Genomic DNA, 20,123 nt, shown 5'->3' with positions numbered 1-20,123 from the left:
AATGCACCTGTGTGTGAATCCCAAGATTGGCTGGAATGTCCCTTTAATGCTAACACAATTACCTAGAATCCTCGCCTGCTTCATGTTCAGTACATGATGCTATTAAACATTCTTGCAAAAAGGAAAAAAAAATCGCAACTTTTTTTTTTTTTTTTTAAGGTTAATCCTTATGGATTCAATTGAATATAATGTCCTGGGTGTTATAAATAGTTGTTGGAAAGATTTAAACGTTTTTTGCCTTTAATAAGTATATTTAATTGATCAGTAGAAGGAACAATTTGGATATGACAGGGAGAGCTATTAAAACTGTTTAATGTGTGAGATGCTGTTATAAACTTGACAACAGTACTAAAATGTTACTGAATGAGGTTGACTGTCTTTTGGATAAACTTGGAGTAGTCAAGTGGTTTGCACATACCAAATTTCACAAATTAGTTTTTTTTTTTTTGAAATAAAATAAATACAAGACACCATTTACAAGACATTCAATTGACATTTTTAATGTGTTGACAATTTAAAAATTTTACATGTCATTTTGGCAGGGGAAAAAAAGATACATTTGTTTTACAATAAAGAAAAGCCAAAATGACAATGATAAAAAATAAAATATACAATTTAAGGCTGGGATACCACCAACTGGAAGGGAAGAGAAACATGTTCTTGGATGGAGATGTTGAACCTTGTAATATATTTCTGAAAACTGTGCTGTCAGCAGAAGACACAGAGCTTCCTCGTGCTTAAAGTCTACTTGAAAATGTAGATTGTTTAAAAAAAGATAATCCCTTTAGTACCCATTCCCCAGTTTTGCATAACCTACACTGGTATATTAATATACTTTTTACCTCTATGATTACCTGTATCTAAGCCTCTGCAGACTGCCCCTTATCTCAGTGCATTTTAGCAAATCAGTGCTGGTTCTTTCATAACCATTGTCATTCTCCATGGGAGTGAGCACAATGTTATCAATATGGCACACATGAACTAGCACTGTCTAGCTTGTGTGCACGATTTAAGATTTACTGAGACAAGGGGCGATCTGCTGGGGCTTAGAAACAGAGAAACTTAGAGGTTATAAAGTGTTATAATGTTAGTTATGCAAAGCTGGAGAATGGGTAGTAAAGGCATTATCTTTTTAAACAAAAAAAAATTAAAAAAATCAAGCAAACTGTCACTTTAAAATAAGGGTAAGATTTACTAATTTTTAAGAAGAGGGGATTCTAAATTTGTGTTGCGTTGGATATTTATTAACAAAAGTAGCATTGTACAATTTGTGCTTTTTGGTAAGTTTTCTGTACAGTTAAGGATCACTGGAATATGTTGAAAAGCATGTACAAATAGGAATAAATGCTAATCGTTTTCTCAGCAAGTAGTCTTGACATGAACTGGTGCCTTAGAAAAGAACTTAGCCTGCTAAATAGATAAAGGCAAAGCAGAGGGACGTGTTCTTAGTTGGTATGTGTGCGCCAAAAGCAGTGAGCACAACTAAAAAAAAAATGGAGCATTAATCTCACAGGAAGGATCAAAATATCATGTTGTGGCAAACTATATAACATTAATGATTAAGGCCCTGAAGGAATATTATAAAACTTGTGACAAACACAGTTTAATGTCTCCTCAATTTAAATGCAATGCCAAGCAACATATGCATTTAAGTGCTTTATAATCTGTTGTCAACGTCCCCACTCTGGTTCAGCCTGCTGTGACAACAGTTGATGGAAAGATTTGTGGTGTTTAAGAAACAGAAGAAATGACAACGTAAGAGAAGTTAAGCAGCACAGGCTGTAAACTAACAAAGATGAAGAGTAAAAAAAGAAGAAAACTGAACAGGCCTAAGTTAGAAACTAAAAAGTGATTTCATTGTTTATCTACTGGAATTTCGGCAAAACATTGATTACATTTCCAAAATGCCATCATTTGTGAAATTAAAACACTAAGTTCATTATCACTACAACGATGAACAGCTAGAAAATAGTGATACTGAGCTTTAAACCTTTTAGTAGTGTAAAGGTGTTAGAGACATGCTAAAGTCTGTTCCTCACACTGATATCCTCGGGTTATGCTGTAAACTTAATTAGAACTCAGCATCTCACCTTTGCTATTTTTGGGTGCTTAGTATGTGTTTGTGTTAAACTACCAGGAGAAAACACCAAAGTATATCCTGTAAACAAAAATGATTTGGTACCTTGCAAATGCTGCGTGTGAACAGTGATCAAGCTATATAAACAAGCAAGAGGTTTACCTCCTATGTTCCTAGCAGTTGAAAGGACAAGGAACGCACTCTTTCTTTCTAAATTGTGTACAAGTAACTACCTCTATCAAATTTACTTTGTTATATTGGTATCTTTTGCTGAAGAGCATTCCGAGGTAGGCTCAGGAGCACTATATGGCAGCAGTTTTGCTTTCACAAGATAATACAACACATTTATACAGCATTGAATAGATGAATTTGTTATGCTTACTCACCAGTACCATTAACTCGTAGTCTACATGGGGCCTACAGACTGCCATTTTTTTTATACTGATAAAGTAAATTAGATAAGGTGAACTGAATGGGAGTAAAATCCAGCAACAGAAAGGTCTCCTGCATGTAAAAAAAAAAAAAAAGCTGAAATGTTTGAAAATTAAATACAACCACTGCTTTGTTACAGGGATGGAGCCCCATAATACCCTTATCTGAAATACCCTGGTTTTAGTCTAACAGTTGAGCATGAAGTCATGATTGACCATGTGGTATCAGAAATACATTAATGGTACTTATGATAGTAAAAATTAAGAGCATCAAAATATGATACAATTAAACTTCTTTAAAAAAAAAAAACCTACACTTTAATACAAGTCTGACACAGATTAAAGGACATGGCTGTAAGCTTACTGCTGCTACAGTAGACATGTAACAGGTGTCCAAGTGTCAGACACAGGGTTAGAGAAATAGCTTTTGATAATAAAGTGCTTAAATGGAATAAACACCCTTAATGTACGGATGACCTGATTTCAACCTTGATTCTTAATCTCCACTATAAACACTTGGTCAAAAGTCCTGTAACTGATCATGAACACAAGATCCCAAAGGAAAGCAACAGTATAGGCTGATAACAGTAAACCCTTGCTGCGCAAACTGGACACCTTGTGGACTTGTGAGATGACTGGAATTTCAAACTTACTTTGAGACAAAATGAGCATTGCTGAAAAAGTTGGCTCTAGAGGAATAAAATTACAGGACAACCAACAATAAACATTTTAGAGTCCCTTGGCTGTTTGAACAAACATCTGTTCAATGATAAACAGCCTGTGAAACCCATGATATTTAAATATAATCAAAGTTTGTGAATAAACAAACTCTTGCCAGCTCCTGGTAGCTAATATTACCCAAGCTACAGGGTGGAAAGTCAACCGACTCTAAAAAAAGGTAAAAACATACAATTTAATCAACAAATCAAAAACAAAGAGGGAGGAAATTATATGTAAAACAAGGCATTCTTTGAATCTCCACCAGAGCATTTCCCCCCTTCTTGGTAGCGATGATGTTCAAACAAGGCAATGACGGTCTGTATTCAAACAAGTTCCTTTTTTCAGTTCGCAGAAGAAAAAACAAAATTTAAATGAGGGAAAAGGGTAACCTAGGAAATGCACAACTAATACAATGTTTCAGCGTTACTGCTTCTGGGCCTCTTGATCTTCTCAATGTTTTTAAGGATCATATCGTGCAATGTGACCTGGAATAAAGAGAACATATTAAGCTTTAACAAAATGAGTGTAGTGTAAAACTGATTTAGCAAAATTTGTAGGAAATTTATGGAAGTAATAGAGGCAAGCAGAGTAAATATACACACACAATTCAATACTAGAGTATGGAAATTTTCATTATGGGTGGCAGTTTCAATGCATCGGCGTATGTATCTATATACGTACGTAGATATCTACATACAGTACGTATCTATGTACATACCTATCTATTTATTATTTCTGCAATCACTCCCAATACAAGGGATAAATCTCTCTTCCTCAGACCAGTCTGAGGAAGGTTTATCCCTGAAATTACACTTAAATTTACTGTATTGAGTGCACTTTTCTGGATTTTATATATATATATATATATTATATATATATATTATATATATATTATATATATATATTATATATATATATTATATATATATATTATATATATATATATATATATATTATATATATATTATATATATATTATATATATATATTATATATATAATATATAATAAATATATATATATATATATATATATATATATATATATATATATATATATATATATATATATATATATATATATATATATATATATATATATATATATATATATATATATATATATAGTTCTTTTTTACAGTTTCATAAACTGCCCAATGTATTTACTGTAATAAATGTAAATGGTTTTCTATTTTTTGTAAAAAAAAAAAAAAAAAACACTATCAAATATTGTATTATACTTTAGCATAATCTGATGAAGCTTTCTTTCTATGGTGGCGAGTACACAAAATCCTTACTCTGGGAAAGTAAAAGACCTGGCCACCAGGAGGAGGCAAAGACAACTTATACCAGAGATATAGCCCTGGTATATCCCTCCCACTTCACCACCTTCCCCAGTGGTTCTTTGACTTGTCAGGGATTGGTGTTTTCTATAAATTTGAATGATCATGAAGATTTTAATTATACTTTAAAAACCCTCAGACAGTTCAGGAGAGTACTGCTGGTGCCATATAATGCTCCTTTATGGAGTTTTGCTCACAAGAAGGCCAGGTGTATGTACTCTCCCTACCAAATTCCACACTAAGTTACAGCACAGGACATTCTCACTGCATTTTAGCTGTCTTTATTATAGCAGAGCAGTGAAGTGGGACTTATGGCTGGTAAGTACCCAGGTTTTTATTTCCCACTGGGGTGTGCAAGAGTACTTAGTAAGTACTATTTAACCCCCTCACCACTTACTATGTCAGACACACTTTTAGGTGCTTTAACACAGGTAGACCGTTTGTGCACAAGGGATGAAACAGGGAGAATTTTAATTCAGAAGGGTCCATCTGTTCAACTATTGGGTCTAGCGTGGTGCTTTTTGCATACTTAAGATTTTTTTCCTCAGTGCCATATGAGGTGTCTAGCCCTTAAAATTCCCCTCTGCTATCAGGGACTCCAGTAACATACAGGCCATTCTGTTGCGCTGAGAAAACGGTGGTGCTTTTGGCTGGAGCGGGGACATAGCGCACTTGCACATCTTGAGGAAAGGAGGGAGTTAACTTATTTGCACCATAGGACAGCGCTTTAGCGTTTGGTAATGATATATGAGGCCCTGTAGTTGCATCTTTGTGGGGTCTGGAGGGTCTAGGTTTATATATCCCTCTGTAATAACAATTTGTTTAGGCGGCAAGACAAAAAATTTACAGTTTGGCAACTTTTTTGTCATTATGGAGGAGACCAGGACTGCTACTAGCTAGGTACATTGCGGTAATGTACCCTTGCAACTGTTTAAGGCTATATATAGTTAAGTGCATAGAATCATTGCATGGATTAGCTGCCATTTTTTCTCCTAACCATTTTACTGTAATCATTGCAATTTCTGTGTTGGCACTAATACAAGAGCATATTATAAATAAGTGCATGTATTTTTTTCAACTATTATGGCCCTTTAAAAAAAAAAACACAATTTATGCTTACCTGATAAATTTATTTCTCTTGTGGTGTATCCAGTCCACGGATCATCCATTACTTGTGGGATATTCTCATTCCCAACAGGAAGTTGCAAGAGGACACCCACAGCAGAGCTGTAATATAGCTCCTCCCCTAACTGTCATAGCCAGTCATTCGACCGAAAACAAGCCGAGAAAGGAGGAACCATAGGGTGCAGTGGTTACTGTAGTTTAAATTTAAAAATTACCTGCCTTAAAATGACAGGGCGGGCCGTGGACTGGATACACCACAAGAGAAATAAATTTATCAGGTAAGCATAAATTGTGTTTTCTCTTGTTAGGTGTATCCAGTCCACGGATCATCCATTACTTGTGGGATACCAATACCAAAGCTAAAGTACACGGATGAAGGGAGGGACAAGGCAGGAACTTAAATGGAAGGAACCACTGCCCGTAAAACCTTTCTCCCAAATATAGCCTCTGAAGAAGCAAAAGTATCAAATTTGTAAAATTTTGAAAAAATATGAAGCGAAGACCAAGTCGTCGCCTTGCAAATCTGATCAAAAGAAGACTCATTTTTAAAGGCCCAAGTGGAAGCCACAGCTCTAGTGGAATGAGCTGTAATCCTTTCAGGAGGTTGCTGTCCAGCAGTCTCATAGGCTAAGCGGATTAAGCTTCTTAGTCAAAAAGAAAGAGGTTGCCGAAGCCTTTTGACCTCTCCTCTGTCCAGAGTAGACAACAAACAAAGCAGATGTTTGACGAAAATCTTTAGTAGCTTGTAAGTAAAAAACGGACCACGTCCAAATTGTGTAACACAAGGATGGAACAACAATCTCTTGATTGATATTCTTGTTAGATACCACCTTAGGTAAGAACCCAGGTTTGGTACGCAGGACTACCTTATCCGTATGAAAAATCAGATAAGGAGAATCATATTGTAAGGCAGATAGCTCAGAGACTCTACGAGCCGAGGAAATAGCTACCAAAAAAAGAACTTTCCAAGATAAAAGCTTGATATCTATGGAATGAAGAGGTTCAAACGGAACTCCTTGAAGAACCTTAAGAACCAAGTTTAAGCTCCATGGTGGAGCAACAGGTTTAAACACAGGCTTGATTCTAACTAAAGCCTGACAAAATGCCTGAACGTCTGGAACATCTGCCAGACGCTTAACTAGCTGACAATCCTTTTTCCAAACCTTCTTGAAGAAAAGATAATATCCTAGCAATCCTGACCTTACTCCATGAGTAACCCTTGGATTCACACCAATAAAGATATCTACGCCATACCTTATGGTAAATTTTCCTGGTGACAGGCTTTCGTGCCTGTCTTAAGGTATCAATAACTGACTCGGAGAAGCCACGCTTTGATAAAATCAAGCGTTCAATCTCCAGGCAGTCAGCCTCAGAGAAATTAGATTTGGATGGTTGAAAGGACCCTGAAGTAGAAGGTCCTGTTTCAGAGGCAGAGACCATGGTGGAAAGGATGACATGTCCACTAGATCTGCATACCAGGTCCTGCGTGGCCACGAAGGTGCTATCAGAATCACTGATGCTCTCTCCTGCTTGATCTTGGCAATCAGTCGAGGGAGCAGAGGAAACGGTGGAAACACATAAGCCAGGTTGAAAGACCAGGGCGCTGCTAGAGCATCTATCAGTGTCGCCTTGGGATCCCTGGACCTGGATCCGTAACACGGAAGCTTGGCGTTCTGGCGAGACGCCATGAGATCCAGTTCTGGTTTGCCCCAACGATGAATCAGTTGTGCAAATGCCTCCGGATGGAGTTCCCACTCTCCCGGATGAAAAGTCTGACGACTTAGAAAATCCGCCTCCCAGTGCTCTACACTTGGGATATGGATAGCTGATAGGTGGCAAGAGTGAATCTCTGCCCAGCGAATTATTTTTTAAACTTCTAACATCTCTAGGGAACTTCTCGTTCCCCCTTGATGTTTGATGTAAGCTACAGTCGTGATGTTGTCCGACTGAAATCTGATGTACCTTAGAGTTTCTAACTGAGGCCAAGCCTGAAGAGCCTTGAATATCGCTCTTAGTTCCAGAATATTTAATGGAAGGAGAGACTCCTCCAGAGTCCACGATCCCTGAGCCTTCAGGGAGTTCCAGACTGCACCCCAACCTAGAAGGCTGGCATCTGTCGTAACAATTGTCCAATCTGGCCTGCGAAAGGTCATACCTTTGGACAGATGGACCGGAGATAGCCACCAGAGAAGAGAATCCCTGGTCTCTTGGTCCAGATTCAGTTGAGGGGACAAATCTGTGTAATACCCGCTCCACTGACTGAGCATGCATAGTTGCAGCGGTCTGAGATGTAAGCGTGCAAACGGCACTATGTCCATTGCCGCTACCATTAAGCCGATTACTTCCATACACTGAACCACCGAAGGGCGCAGAATGGAATGAAGAACCCGGCAGGAATTTAGAAGCTTTGATAACCTGGACTCCGTCAGGTGAATTTTCATTTCTACAGAATCTATCAGAGTCCCTAGAAAGGAAACTCTTGTGAGTGGGGATAGAGAACTCTTTTCCTCGTTCACTTTCCACCCATGCGACCACAGAAATGCCAGTACTACGTCCGTATGAGACTTGGCAATTTGGAAGTTTGACGCCTGTATCAGGATGTCGTCTAAATAAGGGGCTACTGCTATGCCCCGCGGCCTTAGGACCGCCATAAGTGACCCTAGAACCTTTGTAAAGATTCTTGGGGCTGTAGCTAATCCCAAGGGAAGAGCTACAACTGGTAATGCCTGTCTTAAAAGGCAAACCTGAGAAACCGATGATGATCTTTGTGTATCGGAATGTGAAGATAAGCATCCTTTAGATCCACTGTAGTCATATATTGACCCTCCTGGATCAGTGGTAGGATGGTACGAATAGTTTCCATCTTGAACGACGGAACTTTCAGGAATTTGTTTAAGATCTTTAGATCCAAAATTGGTCTGAAGGTTCCCTCTTTTTTGGGAACCACAAACAGATTTGAGTAAAAACCCTGTCCCTGTTCCTCCTTTGGAACTGGATGGATCACTCCCATAACTAGGAGGACTCGTACACAGTGTAAGAATGCCTCTCTCTTTATCTGGTGTGCAGATAATTGTGAAAGGTGAAATCTCCCTTTGGGGGGGAAGCTTTGAAGTCCAGAAGATATCCCTGGGATATAATTTCCAACGCCCAGGGATCCTGAACATCTCTTGCCCACGCCTGGGCAAAGAGTGAAAGTCTGCCCCCTACTAGATCCGTTCCCGGATAGGGGGCCGTTCCTTCATGCTGTCTTAGAGGCAGCAGCAGGCTTTTTTACCTGCTTACCTTTTTTCCATGTCAGGTTTGGTCTCCAGACCGTCTTGGATTGAGCAAAAGTTCCCTCTTGTTTATTAGGGGAAGTTGATGCCGCACCTGCCTTGAAGTTTTGAAAGGCACGAAAATTAGACTGTTTGGCCCTAGATTTGGACCTGTCCTGAGGAAGGGCATGACCTTTTCCTCCAGTGATATCAGCAATAATCTCCTTCAACCAGGCCCGAATAGGGTCTGCCCCTTGAAGGGAATGTTAAGTAGCTTAGATTTTGAAGTCACGTCAGCTGACCATGATCTAAGCCATAGCGCTCTGCGCGCCTGTATAGCAAAACCAGAATTCTTAGCCGTTAGTTTAGTCAAATGAACAATGGCATCAGAATAAAAGAATTGGCTAGCTTAAGTGCTCTAAGTTTGCCAAGTATGTCGTCCAATGGAGTCGCTACCTGTAAAGCCTCTTCCAGAGACTCAAACCAGTATGCCGCAGCAGCAGTGACAGGGGCAATGCATGCAAGGGGCTGTAGGATAAAACCTTGTTGAATAAATATTTTCTTAAGTAACCTCTAATTTTTTATCCATTGGATCTAAAAAAAAAGCACAACTGTCCTCGACAGGGATAGTAGTACGCTTTACTAGAGTAGAAACTGCTCCCTCCACCTTAGGGACTGTCTGCCATAAGTCCCATGTGGTGGCGTCTATTGGAAACATTTTTCTAAAAATAGGAGGGGAAGAGAACGGCACACCTGGTCTATCCCATTCCTTATTAATTTCTGTAAACCTTTTAGGTATTTGGAAAAACATCAGTACACACCGGCACTGCAAAGTATTTATCCAGTCTACACAATTTCTCTGGCACTGCAATGGTATCACAGTCATTCAGAGCAGCTAAAACCTCCCTAAGCAACACGCGGAGGTGTTCAAGCTTAAATTTAAATGTAGAAATATTAGAATCAGGTATCTTTCCTGAGTCATTAACATCACCCACTGACTGAAGCTCTCTTTCCTCAGCTTCTGCATATTGTGAGGCAGTATCAGACATGGTTCTTAAAGCGTCAGTATGCTCTGCATTTTGTCTCACCCCAGAGCTATCTCGCTTACCTCTAAGTTCAGGTAGTCTGGCTAATACCGCTGACAGTGTATTATCCATGACTGCCGCCATGTCTTGTAAAGTAAACGCTATGGGAGCCCTAGATGTACTTGGCGCCATTTGAGCGTGAGTCCCTTAAGCGGGAGTCAAAGGGTCTGACACGTGGGGAAAGTTAGTCGGCATAACTTCCCCCTCGTCAGATTCCTCTGGTGATACATTTTTTAAAGACAGAAAATGATCTTTATTGCATAAAATGAAATCAGTACATTTGGTACACATTCTAAGAGGGGGTTCCACCATGGCTTTTAAACATAATAAACAAGGAGTTTCTTCTATGTCAGACATGTTTATACAGAATAGCAATGAGACTAGCAAGCTTGGAAAACACTTTAAATCAAGTTAACAAGCAAATATAAAAAACTGTACTGTGCCTTTAAGAGAAACGAATTTTGTCAGAATTTGAAAAACAGTGAAAAAATGCAGTAAATGAAACGAAATTTTTACAGGCTAACAGAGCATTGCACCCACTTGCAAATGGATGATTAACCCCTTAGTTCAAAAAACGGATAAAAAAACCGAAAGACATTTTTTAACAGTCACAACCAACTGCCACAGCAAGCTGTGGCCCTACCTTCCCCAATAAACGACTTTGGAAAGCCTTTGGGCCCTTTAGAGATGTCCTATAGCATTCAGAGGGCCTTTGAGGGAAGCTGGATGTCACAGTTTGTAATTTTAACTGCACCAACTGTAACTTTTATACTACAACAGTGGAAATGGTTTCTAGTCAAAATTTAAGCCAGCCATGTGGAAAAAACTAGGCCCCAATAAAGTTTTATCACCAAAGCATACATAAAAACGAATAAACATGCCAGCAAACGTTTTATATTGTAAATATCATAAGGGTATTACCCCTGGGAGTAAGCATGATACCAGTCGTTATTAAATCACTGTATTCAGGCTTAACTTACATTAATCGGTTTTAAGCAGCATTTTCTAGTGTTTTCCATCTCTAGAAAAAATTATAACTGCACATACCTGATAGCAGAATAAACTGCACGCCATTCTCTCGCTGAAGTTACCTCATCTGTGTAATCCCCTCAGACATATGTGAGAATAGCAATGGATCTTAGTTACAACCTGCTAAGATCATAGAAACCTCAGGCAGATTCTTCTATTTACTGCCTGAGATAAAATAGCACAACTCCGGTACTATTTAAAAATAACAAACTTTTGGATTGAAGAAAATAAACTAGCTATATTTAACCACTCTCTCCTACAACGTCCTTGCTTGTTGAGAGTTGCAAGAGAATGACTGGCTATGACAGTTAGGGGAGGAGCTATATTACAGCTCTGCTGTGGGTGTCCTCTTGCAACTTCCTGTTGGGAATGAGAATATCCCACAAGTAATGGATGATCCGTGGACTGGATACACCTTACAAGAGAAAAGTTTGTCACAGCTGTAGATCCAAAGAGTTGAAAAAAAGCCCCAATTTCGTTTGAAAAATCCCTTTCAAATGAGGGGTCACTTATCCCTCTAGGGTGTGCTTCCCTAGGTGAAGGTACCGACAAGCCTTCCATTTGCTTTAGTACTTTATCCATGTCAGTTTTAGCCCCCCCCCCCCCAGTGCAATTCAAGCTATTAATGTTTATATGAAGATTTAATTCATTCAAAGTTTCTAAGGAAGGTGATATGTTTCAGAAAATGCATTGAGTTTTCTTATGGTTTAAGAGCTAAATTATAGTGAACATAATTTATGCTTTTCTTAATGTAATAAAGGGATGTCTATCTGATGAGGAACAATCTAGCCTCATGAAATGCATTACAGTATAAGCTGATCATATTTCAAAATAAGCTAATGTTTTGTTTTTTGAGGGGGGGTCACTCTGCTAATTGCTTTACCATAGATTAAGCTGCAAATAGCCTCCTACAACCCTACCTATATCATGCAGCAGGAACTGTAAAAACGTTATTTTAAAATGAATATTGTTTTTGGACAATTTGGAATGGCTGCCGAACTCCACCCACTGATGGCATCACGATCTGGGCTGCATCTAGGCACTATGCTGAAAAGCTTTGGCAGTCTGTTGAATCCAACTAATAAGCCTTTTGTGATTGGATGCCATATGCAGCCCAGATTGGGATGTATCAGTAGGCGGAGCTTGGCAGACATTTCAAAGTGGCCAGAAACATTAATTTTAAAATAATTGTTTTACAATTCCTGCTGCACAATATAGATATGGTGTGCTAAAAATATCATTAGAAGCTCATGATGGATAATGTTTAAAAGATGAATAAATGTATTAGAATCTACGTGTGGAGTATATATCAAACAATAAAAACATAATTTATGTAAGAACTTACCTGATAAATTCATTTCTTTCATATTGGCAAGAGTCCATGAGCTAGTGACATATGGATATACAATCCTACCAGGAGGGGCAAAGTTTCCCAAACCTCAAAATGCCTATAAATACACCCCTCACCACACCCACAATTCAGTTTAACGAATAGCCAAGCAGTGGGGTGATAAAGAATGGAGTAGAAAGCATCAACAAAGGAAATTTGGAGATAATTGTGCTTTATACAAAAAATCATAAACACCATAAAAAGGGTGGGCCTCATGGACTCTTGCCAATATGAAAGAAATGAATTTATTAGGCAAGTTCTTACATAAATTATGTTTTCTTTCATGTAATTGGCAAGAGTCCATGAGCTAGTGACATATGGGATATCAATACCCAAGATGTGGAGTCTTCCACTCAAGTCACTAGAGAGGGAGGGAATAAAATAAAAACAGCCATATTTCGCTGAAAAAATAATCCACAACCCAAAAAATAAGTTATTTTCCCTTTTGAAAGAAAAAAACTTAAATCAAAAAGCAGAAGAATCAAACTGAAACAGCTGCCTGAAGAACTTTTCTACCAAAAACTGCTTCAGAAGAAGCAAATACATCAAAATGGTAGAATTTAGTAAATGTATGCAAAGAGGACCAAGTTGCTGCTTTGCAAATCTGATCAACTGAAGCTTCATTCTTAAAAGCCCACGAAGTGGAGACTGATCTGGTAGAATGAGCTGTAATTCTCTGAGGCGGGGTTTGACCCGACTCCAAATAAGCTTGATGAATCAAAAGTTTCAACCAAGAAGCCAAGGAAATAGCAGAAGCTTTCTGACCTTTCCTAGGACCAGAAAATAAAACAAATAAACTGGAAGTCTTCCTGAAATTTTTAGTAGCTTCCACATAATATTTCAAAGCTCTTACCACATCCAAAGAATGTAAGGATCTCTCCAAAGAATTCTTAGGATTAGGACACAAGGAAGGAACAACAATTTCTCTATTAATGTTTTTAGAATTCACAACCTTAAGTAAAAATTGAAAAGAAGTCCGCAAAACTGCCTTATCCTGATGAAAAATCAGAAAAGGAGACTCACAAGAAAGAGCAGATAGCTCAGAAACTCTTCTAGCAGAAGAAATAGCCAAAAGGAACAACACTTTCAAGGAAAGTAGTTTAATGTCCAAAGAATGCATAGGCTCAAATGGAGGAGCCTGTAAAGCCTTCAGAACCAAATTTAGACTCCAAGGAGGAGAAATTGATTTAATGACAGGCTTAATACGAACTAAAGCCTGTACAAAACAGTGAATATCAGGAAGAATAGCAATCTTTCTGTGAAATAAAACAGAAAGAGCGAAGATTTGTCCTTTCAAGGAACTTGCAGACAAACCCTTATCCAAACCATCCTGAAGAAACTGTAAAATTCTAGGAATTCTAATAGAATGCCAGGAGAATTTATGAGAAGAACACCATGAAATAAAGGTCTTCCAAACTCTATAATAAATCTTTCTAGAAACAGATTTACGAGCTTGTAACATAGTATTAATCACTGAGTCAGAGAAACCTCTATGACTTAGAACTAAGCGTTCAATTTCCATACCTTCAAATTTAATGATTTGAGATCCTGATGGAAAAAAGGACCTTGAGATAGTAGGTCCGGCCGTAACGGAAGTGGCCAAGGCGGGCAACTGGACATCCGAACCAGATCCGCATACCTAAACCTGTGTGGCCATGCTTGAGCCACCAGCAACACAAAAGTTCCATGATGATTTTGGAGATCACTCTTGGAAGGAGAACTAGAGGCGGAAAGATGTAAGCAGGTTGATAACACCAAGGAAGTGTCAGCGCATCCACTGCTTCCGCCTGAACATCCCTGGACAGGTATCTGGGAAGTTTCTTGTTTAGATGAGAGGCCATGAGATCTATCTCAGGAAGCCACCACATCTGAACAATCTGAGAAAACACATCTGGATGGAGAGACCACTCCCCTGGATGTAAAGTCTGGAGGCTGAGATAATCCGCCTCCCAATTGTCTACGCCTGGGATATGCACCGCAGAGATTAGACAGGAGCTGGATTCCGCCCAGGAAAGTATCCGAGATACTTCTTTCATAGCTTGGGGACTGTGAGTCCCACCCTGATGATTGACATAAGCCACAGTTGTGATATTGTCTTTCTGAAAACAAATGAACGGTTCTCTCTTTAGTAGAGGCCAGAACTGAAGAGCCCTGAGAATTGCACGGAGTTCTAAAATATTTATTGGTAATCTCGCCTCTTGAGATTTCCAAACCCCTTGTGCTGTCAGAGACCCCCAAACAGCTCCCCAACCTGAAAGACTCGCATCTGTTGTGATCACAGTCCAGATTGGGCAAACAAAAGAAGCCCCTTGAACCAAACGATGGTGATCTATCCACCATGTCAGAGAGTGTCGTACATTGGGATTCAAGGATATTAATTGTGATATCTTTGTATAATCCATGCACCATTGATTCAGCATACAAAGCTGTAGAGGTCTCATGTGAAAACGAGCAGTCATGAGACCTAAAACTTCCATGCACATAGCCACTGAAGGGAATGACTGAGACTGAAGGTGCCGGCAGGCTGCAACCAATTTTAAACGTCTCTTGTCTGTTAGAGACAGTCATGGACACTGAATCTATCTGGAAGCCTAAAAAGGTGACCCTTGTCTGAGGAATCAAGAAACTTTTTGGTAAATTGATCCTGCAACCATGTTTCCGAAGAAACAACACTAGTTGATTTGTGTGAGATTCTGCAGTATGTAAAGACTGAGCTAGTACCAAGATATCGTCCAAATAAGGAAACACCGCAATACCCTGTTCTCTGATTACAGATAGTAGGGCACCCAGAAAATTTGAAAAGATTCTTGGAGCTGTTGCTAGGCCAAATGGAAGAGCAACAAATTGGTAGTGCTTGTCTAGAAAAGAGAATCTCAGAAACTGAAAGTGTTCTGGATGAATCGGAATATGAAGGTATGCATCCTGCAAGTCTATTGTGGACATATAATGTCCTTGCTGAACAAAAGGCAGAATAGTCCTTATAGTCACCATCTTGAAAGTTGGTACTCTTACATAACGATTCAAAATTTTCAGATCCAGAACTGGTCTGAACAAATTTTCTTTCTTTGGTACAATGAATAGGTTTGAATAAAACCCCAAACCATGTTCCTGAAGAGGAACTGGCATGATTACCCCTGAAGACTCCAGGTCTGAAACACACTTCAGAAAAGCCTGAGCTTTTACTGGATTTACAGGGATGTGTGAGAGAAAAAAATCTTCTCACAGGAGGTCTTACTTTGAATCCTATTCGATACCCTTGAGAGACAATGCTCTGAATCCAATGATTTTGGACAGATTTTATCCAACAATCCTTGAAAAACCTTAATCTGCCCCCTACCAGCTGAGCTGGAATGAGGGCCGCACCTTCATGCGGACTTAGGGGCAGACTTTGGTTTCCTAAATGGCTTGGATTTATTCCAATTTGAAGAAGGCTTCCAACTGGAAGCAGATTCCTTGGGAGGAGGATTGAGTTTTTGTTCCTTATTCTGACGAAAGGAACGAAAACGGTGAGAAGCCTTAGATTTACCCTTAGGTTTATTATCCTGAGGCACAAAAACTCCTTTTCCTCCAGTGATAGTTGAAATAATAGAATCCAACTGAGAACCAAATAAAATTATTACCTTGGAAAGAAAGAGATAGTAATCTAGATTTAGATGTCATATCAGCATTCCAAGATTTAAGCCACAAAGTTCTTCTAGCCAATACAGCTAAAGACATGGATCTAACATCAATTTTGATAATATCAAAAATTGCATCACAAATAAAATGATTAGCATGTTGCAGTAAGCGAACAATGCTAGATATGTCAGAATCCAATTCATGTTGCGCTAAATTTTCCAACCAGAAAGTTGATGCAGCCGCAACATCACCCAAAGAAATAGCAGGTCTGAGAAGATGACCAGAATATAAATAGGCCTTCCTTAGATAAGATTCAAGTTTCCTATCTAAAGGATCCCTAAAGGAAGTGCTATCTTCCATAGGAATAGTGGTACGTTTAGCAAGAGTAGAAATAGCCCCATCAACTTTGGGGACCTTTTCCCAAAACTCTATAGATTTTGCTGGTAAAGGATACAATCTCTTAAACCTTAAAGAAGGAATAAAGGAAGTACCTGGCTTATTCCATTCCCTAGAAATCATATCAGAAATAGCCTCAGGAATGGGGAAAAAACCTGGGGAAACCACAGGAGGTTTAAAAAACATAATTTATGTAAGAACTTACCTGATAAATTCATTTCTTTCATATTAGCAAGAGTCCATGAGCTAGTGACGTATGGGATATACATTCCTACCAGGAGGGGCAAAGTTTCCCAAACCTCAAAATGCCTATAAATACACCCCTCACCACACCCACAAATCAGTTTAACGAATAGCCAAGAAGTGGGGTGATAAGAAAAAAAGTGTGAAAGCATATAAAATAAGGAATTGGAATAATTGTGCTTTATACAAAAAAATCATAACCACCACAAAAAAGGGTGGGCCTCATGGACTCTTGCTAATATGAAAGAAATGAATTTATCAGGTAAGTTCTTACATAAATTATGTTTTCTTTCATGTAATTAGCAAGAGTCCATGAGCTAGTGACGTATGGGATAATGACTACCCAAGATGTGGATCTTTCCATGCAAGAGTCACTAGAGAGGGAGGGATAAAATAAAGACAGCCAATTCCTGCTGAAAATAATCCACACCCAAAATAAAGTTTAATGAAAACATAAGCAGAAGATTCAAACTGAAACCGCTGCCTGAAGTACTATTCTACCAAAAACTGCTTCAGAAGAAGAAAACACATCAAAATGGTAGAATTTAGTAAAAGTATGCAAAGAAGACCAAGTTGCTGCTTTGCAAATCTGATCAACCGAAGCTTCATTCCTAAACGCCCAGGAAGTAGAAACTGACCTAGTAGAATGAGCTGTAATCCTTTGAGGCGGAGTTTTACCCGACTCAACATAGGCATGATGAATTAAAGATTTCAACCAAAATGCCAAAGAAATGGCAGAAGCTTTCTGGCCTTTTCTAGAACCGGAAAAGATAACAAATAGACTAGAAGTCTTTCGGAAAGACTTAGTAGCTTCAACATAATATTTCAAAGCTCTAACAACATCCAAAGAATGCAACGATTTCTCCTTAGAATTCTTAGGATTAGGACATAATGAAGGAACCACAATTTCTCTACTAATTTTGTTGGAATTCACAACCTTAGGTAAAAATTCAAATGAAGTTCGCAACACCGCCTTATCCTGATGAAAAATCAGAAAAGGAGACTCACAAGAAAGAGCAGATAATTCAGAGACTCTTCTGGCAGAAGAGATCGCCAAAAGGAACAAAACTTTCCAAGAAAGTAATTTAATGTCCAATGAATGCATGGGTTCAAAAGGAGGAGCTTGAAGAGCCCCCAGAACCAAATTCAAACTCCAAGGAGGAGAAATTGACTTAATGACAGGTTTTATACGAACCAAAGCTTGTACAAAACAATGAATATCAGGAATATTAGCAATCTTTCTGTGAAAAAGAACAGAAAGAGCAGAGATTTGTCCTTTCAAGGAACTTGCGGACAAACCTTTATCTAAACCATCCTGAAGAAACTGTAAAATTCTCGGAATTCTAAAAGAATGCCAGGAAAAATGATGAGAAAGACACCAAGAAATATAAGTCTTCCAGACTCTATAATATATCTCTCTAGATACAGATTTACGAGCCTGTAACATAGTATTAATCACAGAGTCAGAGAAACCTCTTTGACCAAGAATCAAGCGTTCAATCTCCATACCTTTAAAATTTAAGGATTTGAGATCCTGATGGAAAAAAAAGGACCTTGCGACAGAAGGTCTGGTCTTAACGGAAGAGTCCACGGTTGGCAAGAGGCCATCCGGACAAGATCCACATACCAAAACCTGTGAGGCCATGCTGGAGCTACCAGCAGGACAAACAAGCATTCCTTCAGAATCTTGGAGATTACTCTTGGAAGAAGAACTAGAGGCGGAAAGATATAGGCAGGATGATACTTCCAAGGAAGTGATAATGCATCCACTGCCTCCGCCTGAGGATCCCGGGATCTGGACAGATACCTGGGAAGTTTCTTGTTTAGATGAGAAGCCATCAGATCTATTTCTGGAAGTTCCCACATTTGAACAAACTGAAGAAATACCTCTGGGTGAAGAGACCATTCGCCCGGATGCAACGTTTGGCGACTGAGATAATCCGCTTCCCAATTGTCTATACCTGGGATATGAACCGCAGAGATTAGACAGGAGCTGGATTCCGCCCAAACCAGAATTCGAGATACTTCTTTCATAGCCAGAGGACTGTGAGTCCCCCCCTGATGATTGATGTATGCCACAGTTGTGACATTGTCTTCTCTCTTCAGAAGAGGCCAAGACTGAAGAGCTCTGAAAATTGCACGGAGTTCCAAAATATTGATCGGTAATCTCACCTCCTGAGATTCCCAAACCCCTTGTGCCGTTAGAGACCCCCACACAGCTCCCCAACCTGTAAGACTTGCATCTGTTGAAATTACAGTCCAGGTCGGAAGAACAAAAGAAGCCCCCTGAACTAAACGATGGTGATCTGTCCACCACGTTAGAGTGTCGTACAATCGGTTTTAAAGAAATTGAGATATCTTTGTGTAATCCCTGCACCATTGGTTCAGCATACAGAGCTGAAGAGGTCGCATGTGAAAACGAGCAAAGGGGATCGCGTCCGATGCAGCAGTCATAAGACCTAAAATTTCCATGCAAAAGGCTACCGAAGGGAATGATTGTGACTGAAGGTTTCGACAAGCTGAAATCAATTTTAGACGTCTCTTGTCTGTCAAAGACAGAGTCATGGACACTGAATCTATCTGGAAACCTAAAAAGGTTACCCTTGTCTGAGGAATCAATGAACTTTTTAGTGAATTGATCCTCCAACCATGATCTTGAAGAAACAACACAAGTCGATTCGTATGAGATTCTGCTAAATGTGAAGACTGAGCAAGTACCAAGATATCGTCCAAATAAGGAAAAACCACAATACCCTGTTCTCTGATTACAGACAGAAGGGCACCGAGAACCTTTGTAAAAATTCTTGGAGCTGTTGCTAGGCCAAACGGCAGAGCCACAAACTGGTAATGCTTGTCCAGGAAAGAGAATCTCAGAAACTGATAGTGAGCTGGATGAATCGGAATATGCAGATATGCATCCTGTAAATCTATTGTAGACATAAAATGCCCTTGCTGAACAAAAGGCAGGATAGTCCTTATAGTTACCATTTTGAATGTTGGTATCCTTACATAACGATTCAATATTTTTAGATCCAGAACTGGTCTGAAGGAATTCTCCTTCTTTGGTACAATGAAGAGATTCGAATAAAACCCCAGCCCCTGTTCCAGAACTGGAACTGGCATAATTACTCCAGCCAACTCTAGATCTGAAACACATTTCAGAAATGCTTGAGCTTTCGCTGGGTTTACTGGGACACGGGAAAGAAAAAATCTCTTTGCAGGAGGTCTTATCTTGAAACCAATTCTGTACCCTTCTGAAACAATGTTCTGAATCCAAAGATTGTGAACAGAATCGATCCAAATTTCTTTGAAAAAACGTAATCTGCCCCCTACCAGCTGAGCTGGAATGAGGGCCGCACCTTCATGTGGACTTAGAAGCTGGCTTTGCTTTTCTAGAAGGCTTGGATTTATTCC

The 20,123-nt window shown here is 39.2% G+C and overlaps 1 protein-coding gene across 1 annotated transcript in view; it reads right to left on the bottom strand.

Moving 5' to 3' along the window:
- Positions 1 to 473: 473 nt before the first annotated feature.
- Positions 474 to 20,123, bottom strand: part of PSME3 (proteasome activator subunit 3) — an 84,804-nt gene continuing 65,154 nt past the window's right edge. The window contains exon 11 of the mRNA XM_053699503.1: positions 474 to 3,713. Within this exon, the coding sequence (XP_053555478.1) occupies positions 3,633 to 3,713 (81 nt within the window). The 3' untranslated portion in view covers positions 474 to 3,632. The remainder of the gene's footprint in view (positions 3,714 to 20,123) is intronic.

This window comes from Bombina bombina, chromosome 1 (assembly GCF_027579735.1).
Source record: "Bombina bombina isolate aBomBom1 chromosome 1, aBomBom1.pri, whole genome shotgun sequence".
NCBI lineage: Eukaryota > Metazoa > Chordata > Amphibia > Anura > Bombinatoridae > Bombina > Bombina bombina.
The sequence above is the reverse complement of the archived record's forward strand: the minus strand, read 5'-3'. Positions and strand labels throughout refer to the sequence as shown.